This window comes from Schistocerca gregaria, chromosome 3 (genome assembly GCF_023897955.1).
Source record: "Schistocerca gregaria isolate iqSchGreg1 chromosome 3, iqSchGreg1.2, whole genome shotgun sequence".
NCBI classification, from domain to species: Eukaryota; Metazoa; Arthropoda; class Insecta; order Orthoptera; family Acrididae; genus Schistocerca; species Schistocerca gregaria.
The window spans coordinates 217,805,535-217,825,813 of NC_064922.1; the positions used below are offsets into that span (position 1 = coordinate 217,805,535).

General features: G+C 42.3%; 1 protein-coding gene across 1 annotated transcript; it reads left to right on the forward strand.

Annotated features, from left to right (window-relative positions):
- The first annotated feature begins 2,835 nt into the window (after positions 1-2,835).
- On the forward strand, positions 2,836-16,804 carry LOC126355315 (organic cation transporter protein-like). Its single transcript, XM_050005608.1, has 3 exons — positions 2,836-3,013; positions 5,542-5,729; positions 16,375-16,804. Exons 1-3 carry the CDS (start codon positions 2,836-2,838, stop codon positions 16,585-16,587), a joined length of 579 nt encoding a protein of 192 aa, XP_049861565.1. The 3' UTR covers positions 16,588-16,804.
- The last annotated feature ends 3,475 nt before the right edge of the window (positions 16,805-20,279 follow it).

A 20,279-nucleotide genomic window follows, 5' to 3' on the forward strand; every position in this document is an offset into this window, starting at 1 on the left:
ACAAAAATCGTAGCATGGAAGCGCTTTTAACTGTCTCCTTAACTTGGGTCCGCTACAAACGTGTGTAGTGGACTATTACAGAGATGTGCTGTGGCATGTAGCGGCAACCAGTAGTGTCGTTCTGGTGAGTCCTAAAGCAGCACTCAATTCGGAAAGCACCTAGGGCGTTGGATTTGATACTATTAAGCTACTACCCACGGGAATGTTAATTGTAAGTGTCACAAATAAAAAACGACACGCGTTGTTTTAAGATGCGACTGCAGTAGTTTCCTCGAACATATTTGTCTTGGGAGAGACGTCCGAGCAATGGCTCTTATTACAGCATTGCAAGATATCACGGTAAGCTACAGCAAAAGCGTATGACGTGGTCAGAGAAAGACGTCACACTTACAGTGACGTAAAACATAGGCCAAATCTCTCTATGCAGTACATCACGCTGCCGCCATCTTACTTCGACAGTTGTATAGAAGGGCTGACTCGAGTGGAGTGATCGGAACGCGCCGACTCAGACACAGCGAGTCCCTGCCTCTTTGTCACTTTCGCCGTCATATGTTACTAAATTATCATGTAATTCGAGGTTTCAGGTAATTTGTAAAATAGTTTTTGTAGCCAAACTAACTTTATCATAGTATCCTCGGACTTTCTGCCGGATCCTTAGCTCAATATGATTCGATATTCCTGCGAGGCAACTGTCCTCCATCTTCCGAAAAACGCTGCCACATCCTGCTGGAAACGGATGCATCCAACTAATGTCATAATTGCTCGAAAATATCTTATATTTCGTAAAATAAATTACTAAATACAGAGTACTACACACATCAAAACAAGTTTACCATCACCTCGGCTCTTAGAGTTCCGGAACCTGTACAGAAAACTGGAATAGAGAGAAACAAAAACATCATTTCCAACATTTTTTTTTGCTCATGACAACCACACATTGCATGTTGGACTACCATACAGCGAGACTTTCAGAGGTGGTACTCAAGACTGCTGCATACACCAGCATCTCTAGTACAAAGCACCTCGTCCTCTTGCATTGATGCATGCTCTTATTCGTTGTTGCATACTATCCACCAGTTCATCAACTCACTGTCGGTTCACATTGTTGCACTTCTCAACGGCGATTCGGTGTAGATCCCTCAGAGCGGCTGGTACGTCACATCGTCCATAAACAGCCCTTTACAATCTATCCCAGGTGTGTTCGATAGGGTTCATGTCTGAAGAACATGCCGGCCACTCTAGTCGAGCGATGTCGTAATCCTGAGGGAAGTCACTCACAAGATATGCACAATAGGTGCTCGAATTGTCGTCTATGAAAACAAATGCCTCGCCAATATACTGCAGATATGGTTGGAGTATCAGTTGGAGGATGGCATTCACGTATCGTACAGCCGTCACGGTGCCTTTCATGACCATCAGCGGCGTAGGTAGGCCCCACATAATGCCCCCCCCCCCCCCCCCCCCCGAAAACAGCAGGGAACCTCCACCTCATTGCACTCTCTGGACAGTGTGTGTAAGGCGTTCAGCCTGACCGGGTTGTCTCTAAACTTGACTCCGACGATTGTCTGGTTGAAGGTGTGTGCGACAGTCGTCGGTGAAGGGAAAGTTATGCCGGTCAGTCGGCATGTTGTTGGGCCCATCTGTACCGTGCTGCATGGTGTCGCAGTTTTAAAGATGGACCTCGCCATGGACATCGGGTCTGAAGTGACACGCCATGCAACCCATCGCGCTTAGTTTGAGTACTAACAAGACGATCTGTGTCTGCACTAACATTATTACTCAATATGCTGGCGCTGCTCTCGGGGCTCCTCTGAGTTAACGTAGGCAGCGATCATCCACTTCAGTAGTAGCCCTTGCGAAGCCTGAGCGAGACATTTCAGCGACAGTTCCTTTCTCTCTGTGTCTTCTCCATATCCGAAAATCGCTTTGGTACCATCCGAGACCGCTGGACACTTCCCTTGTTGAGAGCCTTTTCGGGCACAAAGTAACGAAGCGTAAGCGATCGAACCGCGGTATTGACTGTCGAACTCCCTCCGTCTAATAGGTTGTTTACATATTTGAGCGGGTTTAGTGACATCTCTGGCCAGTCAAAGGGACTTTGTCTGTGATACAATATCCTGAGTGAACGACTGTCTTTAAGAGTTCTAGGAACTGGGGTGATGCAAAACTTTTTATGATGTGTGCATAAGGTGCCTGTGTGCATCCATTTGCGTGCGGTCATTGTCCGTCTGTGTGTGTGTGTGTGTGTGTGTGTGTGTGTGTGTGTGTGTGTGTGTGTTTGTTTGTTTATGTGTGTGTGGGTATGCTGAAAAGAAAGTGGCAGTGGTGTCCAATAATTTGATCATAAAAAATAATAAACAATAACTGTTGTTTAAAATTGATATAGGGGACAATATTGCAGCAAAAACTGGGATATGGGCAGGGCTATTTCTTCACTGAGAGACGTGTACGCATTTCAAATCACTCATATATCCGAATAACAGAAATCGCTATTCCAAGACAGTGTGTAACTGGCTTCCACATTGTGAACATACAGTTATTCCACAAAAAAACAAAACGCACTGCTAACGAATTTAAACATACGCACAATTCGTAAACGCTTTGAAAATAACATAGCAATTATCATGACACAGCTCTGAGAGTTTCACGATAGTCAAGCCCCAGTTACAGCACTCATTTCGGCCGGCAGCCGGAGATTCAGATGCTCGGGTCGTGGTGATGGCTAGTACCGTCAGGAACTTGATGCATGAAGCGTGTCGTTAATTAACTATATTCCTTTGTGAAACAACTCTGCACAGGTCTACGCACCTGCTGACGCTCCACTCGTTGGTGATGATGGCTGGCGGCGTGGGCGTGAATCCTTTCTTAGCCGTGGCAGCACAGGGCGCCATCCAGCTGCCCGCCTACTGCGTGGTCCACTTCACTGCTGCGCGCTTTGGCCGCCGCTGGTCCGCCGTGGGCAGCGCCCTGCTCGCTGGCATCACCTCTGCTGTCGCCTCCTGCATGTTGGCCGGTAAGCTACACGCCCCCTGGAAGTTGCAGAGTGTTTGGTCCATCCTGCAACTGTGCAGCTAGTAAATATTGGCCTGAGTTTTTGTCTGCAGCACTGTTGCGTGGGGCTGACCGCGCAGCAAATGTTTTACTCGTACCACTTTTCACAGACAAGCTTCGGGAAGGAAACAATAAGCGATTGCCATTATTTTCTGGGTTCATCTTGCAGCCCTCATGTGGACAGTTTACGCAAGCCTACAGGATCAACGATTCAAACACAGTATATTGTTCACTTTCTTCCGCCGTGCACCCCTGCGAAAGAGTTCACGTGAGAATAGCAGTGTCAGTGCCCAAAGGGCGCAGTATTTCTTCGGAAAGCGAGCACTTAACGACTAACAGGAGGGCTGACGAACTGACCGCGGAGGCGCCGGAGTGCCAGGCTTTAGTCTCCCCTCCCCCCGCCGCCCCCCCTCCGCAACCCATTTCTCATACAGGTGCTCCCAGCGCTGTCCTCGCCCAGGCGCGGAGGGTCCAACATCCGTTCCGTTTGCGGTCCACGCCCATTGGCAATCGTCGGCGGCATCTTCGTAGTATATCTGCCTGTTCTCCAACTCAGTTCGTGGTGGGATGTTTACTTTCTCCGATTTAAAGCTAGTTCCCAGGACTTACTAAGGACGTAACCGCTGTTTGGATTGATCAGCAGTTCTCGTAATCGAAACTTGATTGATTCTGTAAACACATAGTCCCAGTTTTGGACGTCTGTGCCAGAATCTTGGTCAGGTCGTAATTCATTCTGTGTAATTCCGAGACGGCCGACTTGTAAGGCTGCTGCAGGCTGGTTTGCCGTTGATGTTCTTGGCAGCGATCATCGATAGTACGCACCGTCTGGCCTATAAAAGCCATGCCACATTCTCAGGGGATCTGGCTGACTCCGAATTTCCGTAGTCCTAGTTCGTCTCTGACATTACCAAGCATCGCCTGCGTCTCAATTGGTCATCGAAAGATACTCTCCACTTGATGTTTCCACTTGATGTTTTTGAAGAATTCAACCTACCTTCCCCGATAAAGGGCCACAAAACGGAATAAATGCCATACCACCGTCCAGCATCCTCACCGTTATGCACTATCACCTCGAATTGTAGCTACAGGTATAAGACCAGCTGTTTATGGTCCAAAAGTATAAATTTTGTAGAGAAACCTTGTAAATCAAACAACATCACGTATTTCTCGCTTGACTCGGATAGTTCTCAGAACAAGTTTCACTTACATAGCACCTCGCAAACTGTGCCAACAAGACTCTCACCAGCATGCTGCCCTGTGAGCTCCCATTACAAGACTGTAGCCAACATGGTGTCTCGTGAACTAGCATTACAAGAGTTACAGCACAATACCTCATGAACTCTCAGACGACACTGTAGTTAACATCTCGCCTCGTGATCCTGGGTAGAAAATTCGCCAGCTGCATGGTACAATGGTCATTATTTTGGCTGCTGAAGCCACAGGATTAGTTTACGTTTCTCAGTACGTTGAGTGACAAAAAGTAATTGGAAGGCACTGTAACACTTTTGCTGAAGCTATTGTTGTCATTACAGTTCTGTTAGACATGTGTTGCTCGCTCGCTCAAATCGGTGGCAATGATCCACAGTAGTCTGTTAATCGCCACGTACGACTGTACAGAAGCGACGTGTTATCAGTTATTCAAACACTTGAGTGAGTACTTTAAGACAGTGCATAACTGTGGAAACGTTGTTCCTGCGATAGTGAGAACCACCCAGGACGCATTTGACCTCAGATAGCGGAATTCAGATGTAATCTTCGATATGTTAAGTTATAAGCGTTTTGTTCCTTTAAGTCCCCCAGGTTGATAGGTGGTATATTTTCATAGTCACCACATACCTGACTGTCATAAGCTCATCACAAGTTTTGTTTAAGCTCCTGTCACATGCCACCCCTGACAACAACATTCGAGTAGCGTTCACGGCATGTTATTTTCAACACTCATTTCATATTATTAGCGCAAAAACACGGCGAGGAGTTCAGACTACAAGAGCATAGAATCTTACTAAATTTGTTGCTACAGAAGGATGCTGAAGATAAGACATAGTTCAAATAGCAAACGAAGAGGTATTAAATCGAATTAGGGAGGAAAGAAATTGAAGGATCGACCTGACTAAAAGTAGAGGTCAGGGACGCATTCTGCAGCAGCAAGGATGAAAGTGTTGGTGATTAAAATTGTAGAGGAAGACGAAGTGTTCAATACAGCAAGCAGGTTCTAATGGATTTAGGTTGTTCTAGTTACGCATAGATCAAGAGGGTTTCATGTGATAGGCTAGCACGGAGAGTTGCTTGAAGACAGTTTTCGGACAGAAAACCAAATGAACCACATTTGATGTGGCATTCACTTACTTAATTTTGTAATTGATATGCGTGCAAGTCTCTCTCTCTCTCTCTCTCTCTCTATCTATATGCGTGTGTATTTGTGTGTGTGTGTGTTACTTTTTTTATTTAGTAGTATGTAGTAATTGCTGCACCGTTTCTTTAATGGTTCAGCTAACTTCAGCGGACTGGCCATTACGGTGATGATGGTGATAACGCAGTTCTTCACGACGGGCACAAACGGCATGGCCAACCTGCAGAGCGTGGAGGTTCACCCCACGTGCCTGAGGCAGATCGCGGCCTGCGTTGAGTGGACCGGAGCTGGCGTTGTTATGTCTGCCCTGCCATACGTAGCCCTCATGGTAAGTGGAGCGACACGGGCATGAAACCTGTATTCATATTTTGTTTGAATGTTCCACGAGTAGCTAAGATATCACTATTATCTCAGTGAAATGAAAGCTACGAGATGAGAATATGTGAACAGACATGAGAACGAAACAGAAAACAATTTTCCCAGAACACGGACATCTCATGCACAGTCTTCAGAGCCAAAAACTTTATATTCAGCAGCAAACAGGATGCGTATCACTTTGACGTTACCGTTTACTGACAGAGTGCATAGGTGTACATATAGCATCCAATAAGCTGATGTATTTTCATTCTTTCTACACGGGTACGTAGTTGTCGGATGAACATCTCTGCTGGATGGGCAAAACGACGCATCATAAGAGGAATGCATGTCACGGACATGCAACGGACTAATGGCGGTAAAGCCTCTCTAAGTGTCTCTGAAATTTTTCTAATCCACTCTTAGCGTTAATAAGCGACAGAATTCAGAGCTTTCTAAAAATGCATCATTGCTTCACCAGGAAAGTAACTAACTATATAAACTGCACATCAGTAATTCACGTAATAATTCCCAGTAAGACAAACTATTATGCTGTTGCCAACGCCTGCATTTCGTGGTCGTGTGGTAGCGTTCTCGCTTCCCACGCCCGGGTTCCCGGGTTCGATTCCCGGCGGGATTAGGGATTTTCTCTGCCTCGTGTTGTGTGATGTCCTTACGTTAGTTAGGTTTAAGTAGTTCTAAGTTCTAGGGGACTAATGACCATAGATGTTAAGTCCCATAGTGATCAGAGCCATGTGAACCATTTTTTTTTGTTGTTGTTGCCAACGATGAAATAATGTACGGAGGCTTTTTAGTGCAGACCATAGACGGACATGAGAGATGTGATAAAATGTAACAGAAGATATTCTTTCTGGAATGTAGTTCTTATTACATATTATATACCTTTGCTGGCACTCTTTCCGCTCACTATAAAGATTTCTGGAGCTTTTAACTATTTTAGCGAAGCGTTTTAATTTCATGTATGCATATAAAACGAACGACTATTAAGGTTTTGTTTGCTTCTTAGAACAGAAAACGCTCGTATTGGCTGCTGGTGCAGTGAATACGCAGCTTCGTTTTGCTCAAAAATGTAAGAATAACCGACGTAATAGTACGGTTGCATTATCGTGGTAGAAAAGTAATTAGCTTTTTCCTTACAAATCCGGTTTCTTTTGCGATTTGCTTCACGCTAGTGGAGTTGAACTTGCAAGCAGTACTTCTTACTGATCGACCTTGTGGCAGGGATTCGCATGGCACTATGAAGTTGAAATCGCAGAACAAAGTGAGCATATTGTTTAAATTGGATCGCAGTTGTCGAGATTTATTTGACCTTGGCAGTGTAGAATGATTCGACTGAGCCTACTGACTGTTGGACTTATATTTGACGTTTGACACTTTTTAAGTAGTTTCTCGTCTTTGGCAACCTCATCTAGCAATCCCTGAGCAGCCATCATTCTCCACAACTTTTGTTCGAACTATAACATTTCCGGAAGTTGCTATACTTTTTCCCATTTCACACCTACAACATCCGATAAATATTAATAGCGTTATTGATTTTTATGACTGTGATCGTTCATAAGTATCTCTTCCACATTTTAGACGATTTTACCGGATGATGGGGGGGTGGAACATTTGGGAGGCTTGTCATCTACAACTCCTCCACGGCCTTCTTCGGAACACTTATATCATTTGTAAACTATTGTCTTACTCCTAGAAGTCCGCCCATTAGTTAAGTGGTCAGCTCGTCTAACTGTTATGCAACGGGCCCATGCTCGATTCCGTGCCAGCCAGGAGATTTTCTTCGTTCGGGGATTAGATGTGGTTGTCCTCGTCATTTCATCGTCAGAAACGCGCTCGTCGCCCTAAGAGGCTTCAACCAAACAGACATGCAACTCGGCGGCCAAGCTTCCCCATGTGTGAACCCACGGCCATCAGTGATGTACGATCATTGTATTTACTTTACGTTTTTTTCCCTCATTAAATTTAGTAGTTTACTATAGTAAGCGGTTGGTAAGTTGTATTAAAAAGACTTAGTTACGATTGGTGAAAGTTTTGGACAGCCTTGGAACGGTAGTTCCGATAGGTTAATATTGCATCACTAGTTCGATTTGCACATATCATTGACAAGGTACAAACATTTGCAATAAAAATCAATAGTTTAGGTCGTTTATATTTTCTTTGTCTCTCCTAAGTTGTTGGTAAAAACCTTAGGTGATAACAGTTCATGTAACAGATGTAACACGCGTTAGGTAATTTGACCCGTGGTTGTAACACAGATGTGAAAGCAGTCAAGTTGATCGTGTAGACAAAGTGTGGGCATAAAAAATTTCACTGATATGCCAGTTTGTTAGTAAGTATGGGTAGTATTTCAGTCACCATGTATCTGCTGCTAGACCAGATTAGATTCGATCTCTTAAGAACAAATTTGAATAGAAACTGCGTATTACTATTTTAGCTGGACGTGTCTAGGAATAAGAACAGCATATGGGCACATGCTTTACAGTCTTGAATCCTGTTTTATACGCCAATTTGATGTATATGTGTGATCACTGCCACATTTCTGCAAACGTTCTAAGCACTGAATTAACATTCCTACTCCTCATGAGGATTATAGGCTTCGAAAACACACTACTGGCCATTAAAATTGCTACACCACGAAGATGACTTGCTACAGACGTGAAATTCAACCGACAGGCAGACGATGTTGTGATATGCAAATGATAAGCTTCTCAGAGCATTGACGCAAGGGGGGCGCCGGTGGCGACACCTACAACCTGCTGACATGAGCAAAGTTTCCAACCGATATCTCATACACAAACAGCAGTTGACCGGCGTTGCCTGGTGAAACGTTGTTGTGATGCTTTGGGTGTGGAGCAGAAATGCGTACCATCACGTTTCCGACATTTATAAAGGTCGGATTGTAGCTTATCGCGATTGAGGTTTATTGTATCGCGAAGTTGATGCTCGCATTAGTCGAGATCCAATGACTGTTAGCGGAATATGGAATCGGTGGGTTCAGGAGGGTAATAAGGTACGCTGTGCTGGACCCCAACGGCATCGTAGCTGTCGAGATGACAGGCATCTTATCAGCATGGCTGTAACGGATCGTGCAGCCACGTGTCAATCCTTGAGTCAACAGATGGGGACGTTTGCAAGACAACAACCATCTGCAAGAACAGTTCGACGACGTTTGCAGCAGCATGGACTAGCAGCTCGGAGACCATGGCTGCGGTTACCCTTGAGGCTGCATCACAGACAGGAGCGCCTGCAATGGTGTACTCAACGACGAACCTGGGTGCACGAATGGCGAAACGTCATCTTTTTGGATGAATCCAGGTTCTGTTTACAGCATCATGATGGTCGCATCCGTGTATGGCGACATCTCGGTGAACGCACATTGGAAACGTGTATTCGTCATCGTCATACTGGCGTGATGGTATGGCGTGCCATTGGTTAGACGTCTCTGTTACCTCTTGTTCTCATTCACAGCACTTTGAACAGTGGACGTTACATTACAGATGTGTTACGACCCTTGGTTTTACCCTTCATTCGATCCCTGCGAAAACCTACATTTCAGCAGGATAATGGACGACCGCATGTTGCATGTCCTGCGCGGGCATTTCTGGATACAGAAAATGTTCGACTGCTGCCCTGGCAAGCATATTCTCCGGATCTCTCTCCAATTGAAAACGTCTGGTCAATGGTGGCCTAGCAAGTGGCTCGTCGCAATACGCCAGTTACTTCTCTTGATGAACTGTGGTATCGCGTTGAAGCTGCATGTGCAGCTGTACCTGTACACGCCTTCCAAACCCTGTTTGACTCAATGCCCAGCCGTATCAAGGCCGTTATTACGGCCAGAGTTGGCTGTTCTCGGTACTGATTTCTCAGGATCTATGCATCCAAACTGAGTAAAAATGTAACCACATGTCTGTTCTTGTATAATATATTTGTGCAATGAATAAGCGTTTATCATCTCCATATCTTCTGGGTGTATCAATTTCAATGGCCAGTAGGGTAATTAATTTGGAGATCTACTGTGCAACAAAGTGTGGTACATAAGATATTTACAAATGAGCTCATATTTTGTAGATGACAAACAACAGAGACATGAACTAGCAGTTTTTTTGGCGTTTTTGAAGTTTTGCCGAGTAAAACTTACAACGAATATCATCTTCAGTAGCTTTATATCACAAATTCGTTTATTATATTACACAAGCAAATATTCATTTTAACTAATAATAGGGGGTTATTTTATACTGGTTATCAGATTTCTTAGTAAATGATGTATAATTTTCATACAATTTCAGAGATATGACTGGTTCAACAGCCTATAAAATTTTATTTCGGAACTGGAACGAAAACATAGCTAATAATGACAATCTGCCTGTTGGCTGCTGTCTTGGATTTTCGACCAATGTTTGTTTGGTAATGATTCTTAAGTGTCGATAAACGTGTGATCTTTACTGTCAAAGTCTTGACAGTGCTAGCCACTTGTGCAAGGAAAACGTTAGGAACTGCATAAAACATACGTCGGCGAATGAACCCGAGACAGAGGCCAAAATGTAGTTTGTCAACAAATGGAGACGAAAGCTATGAAAATTGTGTATAGCTGAAACGTTTTTTGAAGTGAGTTTTTTGGACCTACTTCATATGTGGAAATACTGAAAATGTAGTTCCTGGACTAATAATTCATGTTGTATGAAAGACAGGAATACAGTTACAGAGTGCCCAAACCAACTATCGGTGAAATGAAACGCAAGGGCATTTACATTAAGAATGCAATGGAAATTCCACCGATAAAGAGAAGAAGAAATCAAGAAAGCAAAGAGGCGGCAATAGCACATTGAAGGCTACTAAGTTTGGTGACTTGATGGAATGAGAGGTGACAAGGAAACGATAGCTGATCCAATATGACAGTTTAACAGAGATTTTGAATATTTGCGACGAGGTGGCATTGTTCGATAACATTCTTTCAGAATTATCATCAAACGTCTCTTAAGATGTTATTTACTAATTCCTGACGAAAAAGGTGGAGATATCGTACAATGCATCCAAGGAACTGAGACAAATTGTAAGCACAAGAATGAAAAAGGAAAGCGCGACGGTAAGTGAGGCTGTAGGAAAAGTAAAGACTCCAGAAAGGTACTATGGACTTCGTGTTTGATTATGGAAACCGGCCTTAAGTAAAATCACAATACTTTCACTAGATTTGATTATCTAAAAGCAGCGTTCGAGAGTGTAGAGCTGTGAAAGGTTTACGAAATAATGAACAAAGTGGGAGTAGGTTACAGGGGAAGACTGGTGACACAGCATGCACTAGACCCAAAGAGATCATTAAGAACTGCAGACCAAGAACGAAGTGTTTGTTACTAAGAAGTAAGTAACACTTGGATGCAGTCTTTCGTGGGTGCTATTGAATTACATTTCAAAGATGCAATGACGCAAATAAAGGATATGTTCAAGAAAGCTATTACAATTCAAGGTGAAAAGGTATCAATGATAATCTTTGCTGATATCGTTGACATACACAGCGAAAGTGAAAAAGACTTACAAAACCTATTGTATGAAAGAACAGTGTCATGCGAACAGATAATTGTTTGAGATTAAACCTAAGAAAGAAAAAAAACTGAATGACGATTAGTAGAAATAAGATTAGCGATAATCAAATTGATATAGACATATATGTAAGTAGATGAATTTAAGTTCTACCATGTTTGAAATAAAATGACACATGACACGAGAAGCATGAAGAACGTAAACAGTACACTATCAAAGGTAAAGGGATCGTTCATAGACAAATTAAATGGCCACCAGTGTCATACATAAGTTCTAACTTCAGGAACAAATTTGTGATAATGAACGTTGGGAACATAGCATAGTGAGTAATGGATTGTGAGAACACGGGAAAAGAAAGGAATCGAAGCGTCTGAGATGTGGCGCTATTGAAGTCTGTTAGAGACAAGACATGAGAAGTTCTCCAGAGAATTAGCGTAGAAAGTAACATACGAATAACGCTGGCATAGAAAACTGGATTTAATCACAGATTTTGTGTTAAGATAGAAACAAATAACGTACATGGTGCCAGAGAGAGCTGTGGGGGCTGAAAACTACCGGGGAATACAGAGACTGAAATCCATCCAAGAAATTATTGGGCACATTATGAGTAAGTTGTACTCTCAGATAGGCGGAAATGAGAATATCGTAATTAATAGCGTGGAAAGTCTGTATTTTCAGATTTCTGCCCATGCAACATAAAATATTCTTGTTTACTTACTGAACTTTTAGTTTTCGCCTGTGATGCCAAAGTACCTAGCAACGACCCTGGTAACCGAAAAACTCCGTAAGCATCAACATCGTTTTATTGGAACATCTCCATGTCTCATGTCCGCACAATAACTGAATTAACATTTGTACAACAGAAATATTGGTCCAATTATCCGTGTACTATCTGCGTTATACCTCACTCAGAATATTTGTGAGTGACGTTAAATCTCACGAAATATGTGAGGATGATTGGCAACCCAGATATAATTGGTTTTGCTGTCAACATATCAATTCAAGTGGAATCATGCGCCATCACTAAAAAAGTTTGGTTAAGCTCATCATTCATATCGTTAATAGCGTTTCTCTTACATCACTGACAACAGGCGACATGCTATCCTGAATCCAAAGGACACAGTTCTTGAGCTACTATAGCTCCGTATGAGAGCAACCTTATTGATTAGTGACTGTGGTAGGTCTAATAAGATGGTTCAGGGTGCTGAGACAACCGATCAAGTCCTTTACCTGGAGGTCGGAGAAGAGGCTGCTGAACTCGCTTCGTAGATTCTGTTGTTTGACATATCAGTTTGCCATCTTCGAGACCTTCTCTTAACAGTACCTGCTTCAGGAACACCTTTAGCGATGTTATAATAAGCCGTTGTTTTCCCAGGAGCAGGGACTTCAGGTAGGGAACAACTCAGCGCAGCAAGGTTTTACCGAGAATAACCTTCCAAGTATGCAAGCAGCTACTATCGCGTGAATACAGGGGTCAGCAGAGAAGCAGCCACTTGGCACTATAGACACCACCACATGTGAGTAATGTGTGAGGATGATAGTTTACTGTGGAACGTTGCCGAACACATTAAACATTACACGAGCCAGAAGTTTGCCATACAATATGCACGGACCATAGCAAAATAAACAGTCCAGAGGATCAATAAACTGTGTATAATGTCGAGACACTGATTCCTAGGGTGTAAACTGCTTGTCATTGTCTACATTCTTTTGAGGAAATTCTTACTTTTTCATATGACAGTCGCGAGTAGCAAATACTTTCAGTCTCCCACCCATCGCTTTTTACCACATTGACGCTACGGATCATTTTATAACCTGTAAAATATAACTGATGCCGTGGTAATGAGTACCTGTTGCCACCAGTAATGTTAATACATTGCAGAGAATGTCTTTCGGAGCAACGTGCAGACCGTTAATGTTCTCCTTAAGTATACACAGAGAAAAAGTTTTGCATCACCTCACTTCCGAGAGTTCCGAAACCTGTACGGAAAACTGGAATAGAGATAAACATAAACCATTTCCGCCCTCTTTATTACTCAAGAAAACCGCACATTGCATTATGTACCGCCACACAGCAAAACTTTCAGAGGTGGTGGTCCAGATTGCTGTACACACCAGTAATCCTCTTGCACTGATGGCATGCCTTTATACATCATGGTATACTATCCACAAGTTCATACAGTCTATCTCAGTTCAGATGGTCTTACTCATCAACGGCGATTCGGTGTAAATCCCTTAGAGTGCTTGGTGGGTCACGTCGTCCATAAACAGCCCTTTTAAATCTATCCCAGGCCTGCTGGATAGGGTTCATGTCTGGAGAATATGCTGGAGACGTTAGTCGAGAGATGTTGTTAACCTGAAGGAAATCATTCACAAGATGTTAACAATTGGAAGGCGAATTGTCATCCATGAAGAAGAATGCCTCGCAAATATGCTGCCGATATGATCGCACTATCGGTCGGACGATGGTATTCACGTATCGCACAGCCGTTACGGCGCCCCCGTGATCACCAGAGGCGTTCGTCGGCCCCACATAATACCACCCCAAAACATCAGGGAACCTCCATCTTGTGACACTCGTTGGATAGTGTGTCTGAGGTGGTTGAAGGCATATGCGCCACTCATCGCTGAAGAGAACGTGTTGCCAATTCTGAGCCGTCAAATCGGCATGTTGTGGGGTCCGCCTGTACCTTGCTGAATGGTCTGTTGGTTGCTAAGATGGACCTCGCTATGGACGTCGGGAGTCAAGCTGAGCACTATGCTGACTATTGCGCACGGTCTGTGTCGTAAAATGACGTCCTGCATTATTCTGATGGTGGTGTTGCTGTCGGACTGCCTCTGAGCAATATTACGCATGTAGTGGTCATCGACAGAAGTAGTAGCCCTTGGACGGCCTGAGCGAGGCATGTCAGCGACAGTTCCTATGAATCTGCATCTCATTCATGTCCGAAAAACATCACTTTGGTTCACTCCGAGATGCCTGGATACTTCCCTTGCTGAGAGCCCTTCCTGGCACCAAGTAACTATGCGGACGCAATCGCGCGGTCTTGACCGTCTAAGTATGGTTGAACGACAGAGAACCCGACCAGTGTACTTTTTCCTGGTGGAATGATTGGAACTGATGCGCTGTCGTCATCCATCCGTCTAATAGACGCCGCTAATGCATCATTGTTTACATCTTTGGGCGGGTTTAGTGACATATCTGAACAGTCAAAGGGACTGTGTCTGTGATACAATACCCACAGTTAACGTCTATCAGCAGGAGTTCTGGGAACTGGGACGATTCAAAAGGTTTTTTTTTTATTATATGTGTATTTAGTAGATGCGTTTTATCTGTTGGTGGAATCAAAATATTAATATATTTGTAGCACGTTGCCGTGAGTACCAGAGCAGATAAAAGACCATTTTAATATGTTGTCTAACAATACAAAAAATAGACCTTAAATGGCTCTTCCTTCCGATACCTTATGCTCATCTTTACAAGGTATAACGTATTTGAATTGCTTCAGAGTCAGATATGTCGCTGAAGTACGGTAGCTGTAGGTGAATAGGACCTTTGTTGAAGTAATAAAGAGGGGAAACGATTGCACAACAAGATCTATGCTGACACTTTGCAGACCAGCATTGCAGAGCTTTTCATTGAATAAACACTTTGCATATTAAACGACTTCGACGTCGATGACAGGTTAGACGCTGATCTTTGTTACCTTTTGTACGTCAAAAATGCTTTTGTGGATGGTTTTTATCCAACATGAGCCTAACACGTGAATTGATATTGGTTTCCAATTAACGTTATGACAAATGGAAATGAAGTAATTATGTCTGAAACTAGTTATGTCCTGAATAATTTATGTAATAACGTTATTTTGAAAGAAATTACATCTAGACAATTACTCAAACCGATTCTGTGGTGACCAAGCAGATTAGTAAAATTATGTTTAAATTATGTTGGGAAATATGGTCAGCTGTTTCATACTATCTGGTGCAGTATACATGAAGACTGGTAAGTCATTGTTAGTTATAATTCGCTGCTTATTCTGAAAATAATAAATTAAGAACAACTGTCGCACTTTCACTTTACATCTTTTTAACCACTTATACTATCTTGATGAGCACGTTTTCGGTTCGTAAGTTCCACGTATACAACTACCGCATATTAAATGCGGAATAGGTTTCTCCCTGTGAAGAATTTTTAAAAACCTATAAGTCAGGAATGAATAATGTCAAACTATAATAATTGAATTTATGGTTATTGTACGATATGCTGTTCCTCTTATGCGCTTGGCTTACAGGAAGGTTAAGAAACTGTTACCATAACAAAGCAAATGATCGCTGTACGTAGGTACTCAAAATTCAAAGCGTAACGGTTACGACGTTGATAGCAAGAATGTCTCTCATAATATGCTCATTGTATCTCATGAGCCGCATGCTTCTTAATTTGAGATGTAGGTTCACGTGTATGTACGTGTGTGCGCTAATTTTGTCACATATGTCACACAGGCTTGTTAAAGACGGAAATTAAAGAGTCATATGAAAAGTTCTATATTAATCCCAGAAAATATAGTAAAAATATAGAATCATCTGATAAGTTAGTACATTGTTTTCGGGAAAATGAAACTGATTTATCTTTTACAGCAACCTGGTTCAAAAATATTGTCTGCATATTGTGTGTATTACTCCAGTACCCTAATGCAATGTTTTCAGAAAACAAGTATCTGAGCTTGAAGTATGGCTCTGTACTCTTCCTTGGTCTCTGAAAATGTTTCACCACAGCGTGTATCCTGCATCAAAAGTGAAGTAATGGTGGAAGATCGTCAATATTGTTGTATGTAAATACTGATAAACTGCAATAGCTACTAAAGCTAGAAGCGTAACACTCTTAGAAATTCGTGATGGAACAGTTAATGGTACGAAACTTGGAGGAGGAGAGTGACTGACGTTGTATGTATAAAACAATTGTTTTATCGTCTTTTTTCCATAGTCAAACTTACACGTGTCTACTGGTATTAGTAGTAGCTTTAATTCGCAGTGCTGACACGGCCTTTTCTTCTTCTTCTTTTCAGAGCGACAGACAGATGCCCTGTGCCATCCTCGCTGCTCTTAACTTGGGTACAGCATTTGCCGTATCGTTTCTTCCGGAATCTGCTCTGCAGAGGTTACCGGAGACATTACAGGATGCAGCTGTCTTTGGCAAAGACCAGAAGTATTGGAGCTGGAAGCCCAAACCACCTCCAGGTTATGTCACGAGGAAGAGCAAGTTCGAGAGTTCATTTTAATGCTATTGTCCGGCATATATACTTATGCAGAAATATGAATAGAGCTAAGGAGTGTGATCACTGACATATATGGAAACTATGCCAATACTATGGAAATTTACTCAGGGAGAAATTGATTCTCAAGCTGAAATGCGGAAATAGAATGACATGCCACTTGAGTTATTCTAGCGTTTAATGAACCGTAGAACATCGTACGAAATCCAGATAAGAGAGGTGCTCGATAACGTCGTATTGTATTAATTCTGCCATGCAGAATTATGTACAATATTACTATACAGCTTTCGGGAACTTAGTGCCAATATTCAGAGGGTTGTGCCTATCGCATAACCTCTTCAAGAAGGCACTAAGTGCCCGAAACCGGTGAAAAAATCTAGTCTTTTTTATGCGACTAGTTGCTTAACATTTCATTATATATGAATAAAGTTGCTGAAGATGTACAAAATACTGAATACAAACATTGCTAGCGTTTAGTGTCAGTGAAGAATTATACAACGTTCATCTTTTAGTTGACAATAGCAAAATGTTTTACATATTTTATTACCGTTAACAGCTTGACCTTCATTGTGAATAAAGAACAAATTATGCTTGAAGAAAAAAAATACGAACGACACATAGCTAGAATCAAAACACAAATTACATATATTAATATAAACATTAAGGTTAGTATGTGCAAAATCATAAGTATTCGAACGTTTTTAACAGATTGCTTTGAAATTTTGACACAACGTTCCATTCAAATGAATGCGCGTTCTTATCTGGGGCGCCACCTCTAATCTATACATATATATGTAATAATTGTTGGGAAATCTACATAAAACTGTAAATGAACATTTGCTCAAAACCTTAAATCTCTGAAATTTTTCAACGATTTATTTGATATTTTAACATAACGTTGAATTCGAATATGTGTGTGTTTTAATGGAACTCATTTTAATATATATAATATATAGAATTAAATTTATAATATGTATAGTGGATACTTTATTTCCTAAAATTTTGAAAGTTTCTCGATCATTTTTCTTGAAATTTGTATATAAGACACTAATGAACATTCGGACAGACGAAGTCTATATATTTTAGTGCACATGATACAGGGGTAGATTATAAACTACTCGACTGCTTTAGTTTACATTTTTGCTCGCTACTCTAATAAGCAACTAGATGGGCGTGCGAGCGCTCGCACCCACCCACCAACACACACACACACACACACGCACACACACATACACAGGATTTGCAGCATATCGGCGAGGGAAGAAGTGGTAATTCACTGACAGATGTGAAGGAATGCGTAAAGAGAACAGAAAGGACGGTAAAGAGATAGAGAGTGGAGGCAGTAGGAGGTGAAGTGATGAAGATGGATTGATATAGGAAGAGAGATGTGATGGAGAGAGAGAAAGAGAGAGCGGTGAGAGATAATGAGTGGAGGAGGTAGAGAACAGGGGGACGAAAAGATGGACAATGGAAGTGGGTAGGAGATCTTGGAGAGAGTGAGGCGGAGAGAGGGGGGACAGGGGGGGATGGAGAGATGGAGAGGAGGAGTGGTAGAGAGAGAGTGGTTAAATGATGGCCAGAGAGCGGGTGACGGTGGGAGAAGTAGACAAAGAGAGTGTGAGGGGGAAAATTATAAACATATGCTTTTTCTTTCCTTTCTTCTCCATTTAACCAGTATGAGTCAAGAAATATCGTCCATTTTGGGGTTTATACTACATGTGAAGATTATGATAGAAGTCAATGGGTTTTGAACACTGTTACTTCAGAACCAATAAATGTCTCTCAGGTGCTTAGGCCTGAAATTATTAAGAAATCTATTTATTGTAAGCGATATTATGTGTCTGAGGAGCTGATGGCAACAGTCCAGGTTTATTACCTCCTACTTTCGTCGTTCATAGGAACTGAAATTTATGGAATAATGCTCGTATTGCTTCAATGAGTCTTTGTAAAAATCTATCCTTTAATTCGAAAAATGGTACCCTGTAAAAGGCTGATTAATACCAATTGTAATACCAATGTTGAAATAAATGTGACTGATATCTCTGACTGTGAAGAAGTCTTCTTAGAAATTTGGTGTAGATTTGTATTTCTATATATCTAATTTCTCGTGTTTTTTATGAAGAATACCTTATAAATCAGCTTTGAAACCATTTGTGATATTTCTTACGGTGGTATGTTAACCTTCATACTAAGTTGTGTTCTTGCGTTCAGCATAGGGATTGCATTGATCGAACTTCGTGCTTGTTCCTGTAATTACAATGTTTCTAATAACCAGGAGACATTTGAACCGTACCTGGAAGAAATGGATAAGCCACCCGCCAATGATGGATGGCAGCAATCTCTCCCAAGCAGTTCGAAATTACTCACCCACAGGGAAAAGAGCATCAGTTGATCAAGCATTAATACTGTATAAAAACAATATCGAAGCAGTCAATACTACTGTATGCCTTGAAGGAATAACAAGAGAACACAACAAAATCTCTAGGCACAATGCAGACCTGCAGATGACCATTTTGTTAGAACCGAAGCAGTTGCGTGCCCACAAAGTCACAGTACTGGATGTAACATGTCAGGGTATTGTACACACTACAGACAAGTGGGCCATATTTCATGGTGGGAACGTGTCCAAGCCGTCGTAGCACACGTGCGACATATTTGATGCTCTCACTGTCACTCTCCTCGGATTGGGATCACTTAGAATTTTTTTTCAGTTATAAGTTGCACGAGCTTCTTGAGATATCAGCATTACTTTCAAACGACATAGGATGGTGAATTAGGACACCGTAGCCTCTGTTTTCTATAATCTGAAATAAAGTCCACACAGGTAATTACGTCAGACTCTACATACCTTACACTATTTACCACGTAGTCCTCACACACATTCAGCCATTTTTTTCCATCTCTTCAAGGTAAAATTCATCCATCGTAAAACTGCTGTCTTGGTTTCACCGTTGTACGTGACTAGCCGTCCGTCCTGGAACCCTACTTGGCAGACCGCAAACGTGAATATCTCGATGGACGATACCCGGACTGTAAGGTGGGCGGTCCAAACTCTGCCAGGGGTATGGCCAGTGCTTGATAACGGTTCTGATTACTACATGTGGCCCCACATTATCTTGGAAGATAAGTATGCTGTCCACAAGGAGAACCCATCGGCACTTCTTCCTGATGGATGACCATAGACGTGACAGAGTGGAACAAAAACTGTCACCACTGACTGTTGCACCTAGTGGCATGAAACAGCACCCACACTGTAGTCAGTCAGTATTCCCGAACGCTCATTGTCAAGCAAGACCTCACAGCCGTTTTTGAAACTCACAACACTACCACCACAACTCTGTCCTCACCTTCCTCTTGCTCGTCCACCTCGTCCTCTTCCTCCTTCTCCTCCTCCTCCTCTTCCTCGCACTTTTCAAAGCAAGATACTTTTCCTCATACCTGAGCTTCATTTCCCTGTGAATTTCTATGAGTGTTTGTCCCTTGTTCAATAGAAAACGAATCAAGCTTCGTTGCTCGTTCTAAGTGAACGTATGGAGCACAGGCATAATCTTCAGTAAGAGATTTTAGCAACATGCGGCAGTGTTACGGGCTCATAAGGCCGAGCTGATCCTAGATGGGTCCACCGCTGGGAGTGAATGTGTTGACTTCGCATTTACAGCAGTAATTTTGCGAACAATATTTTCTGATTCATCCTCGTA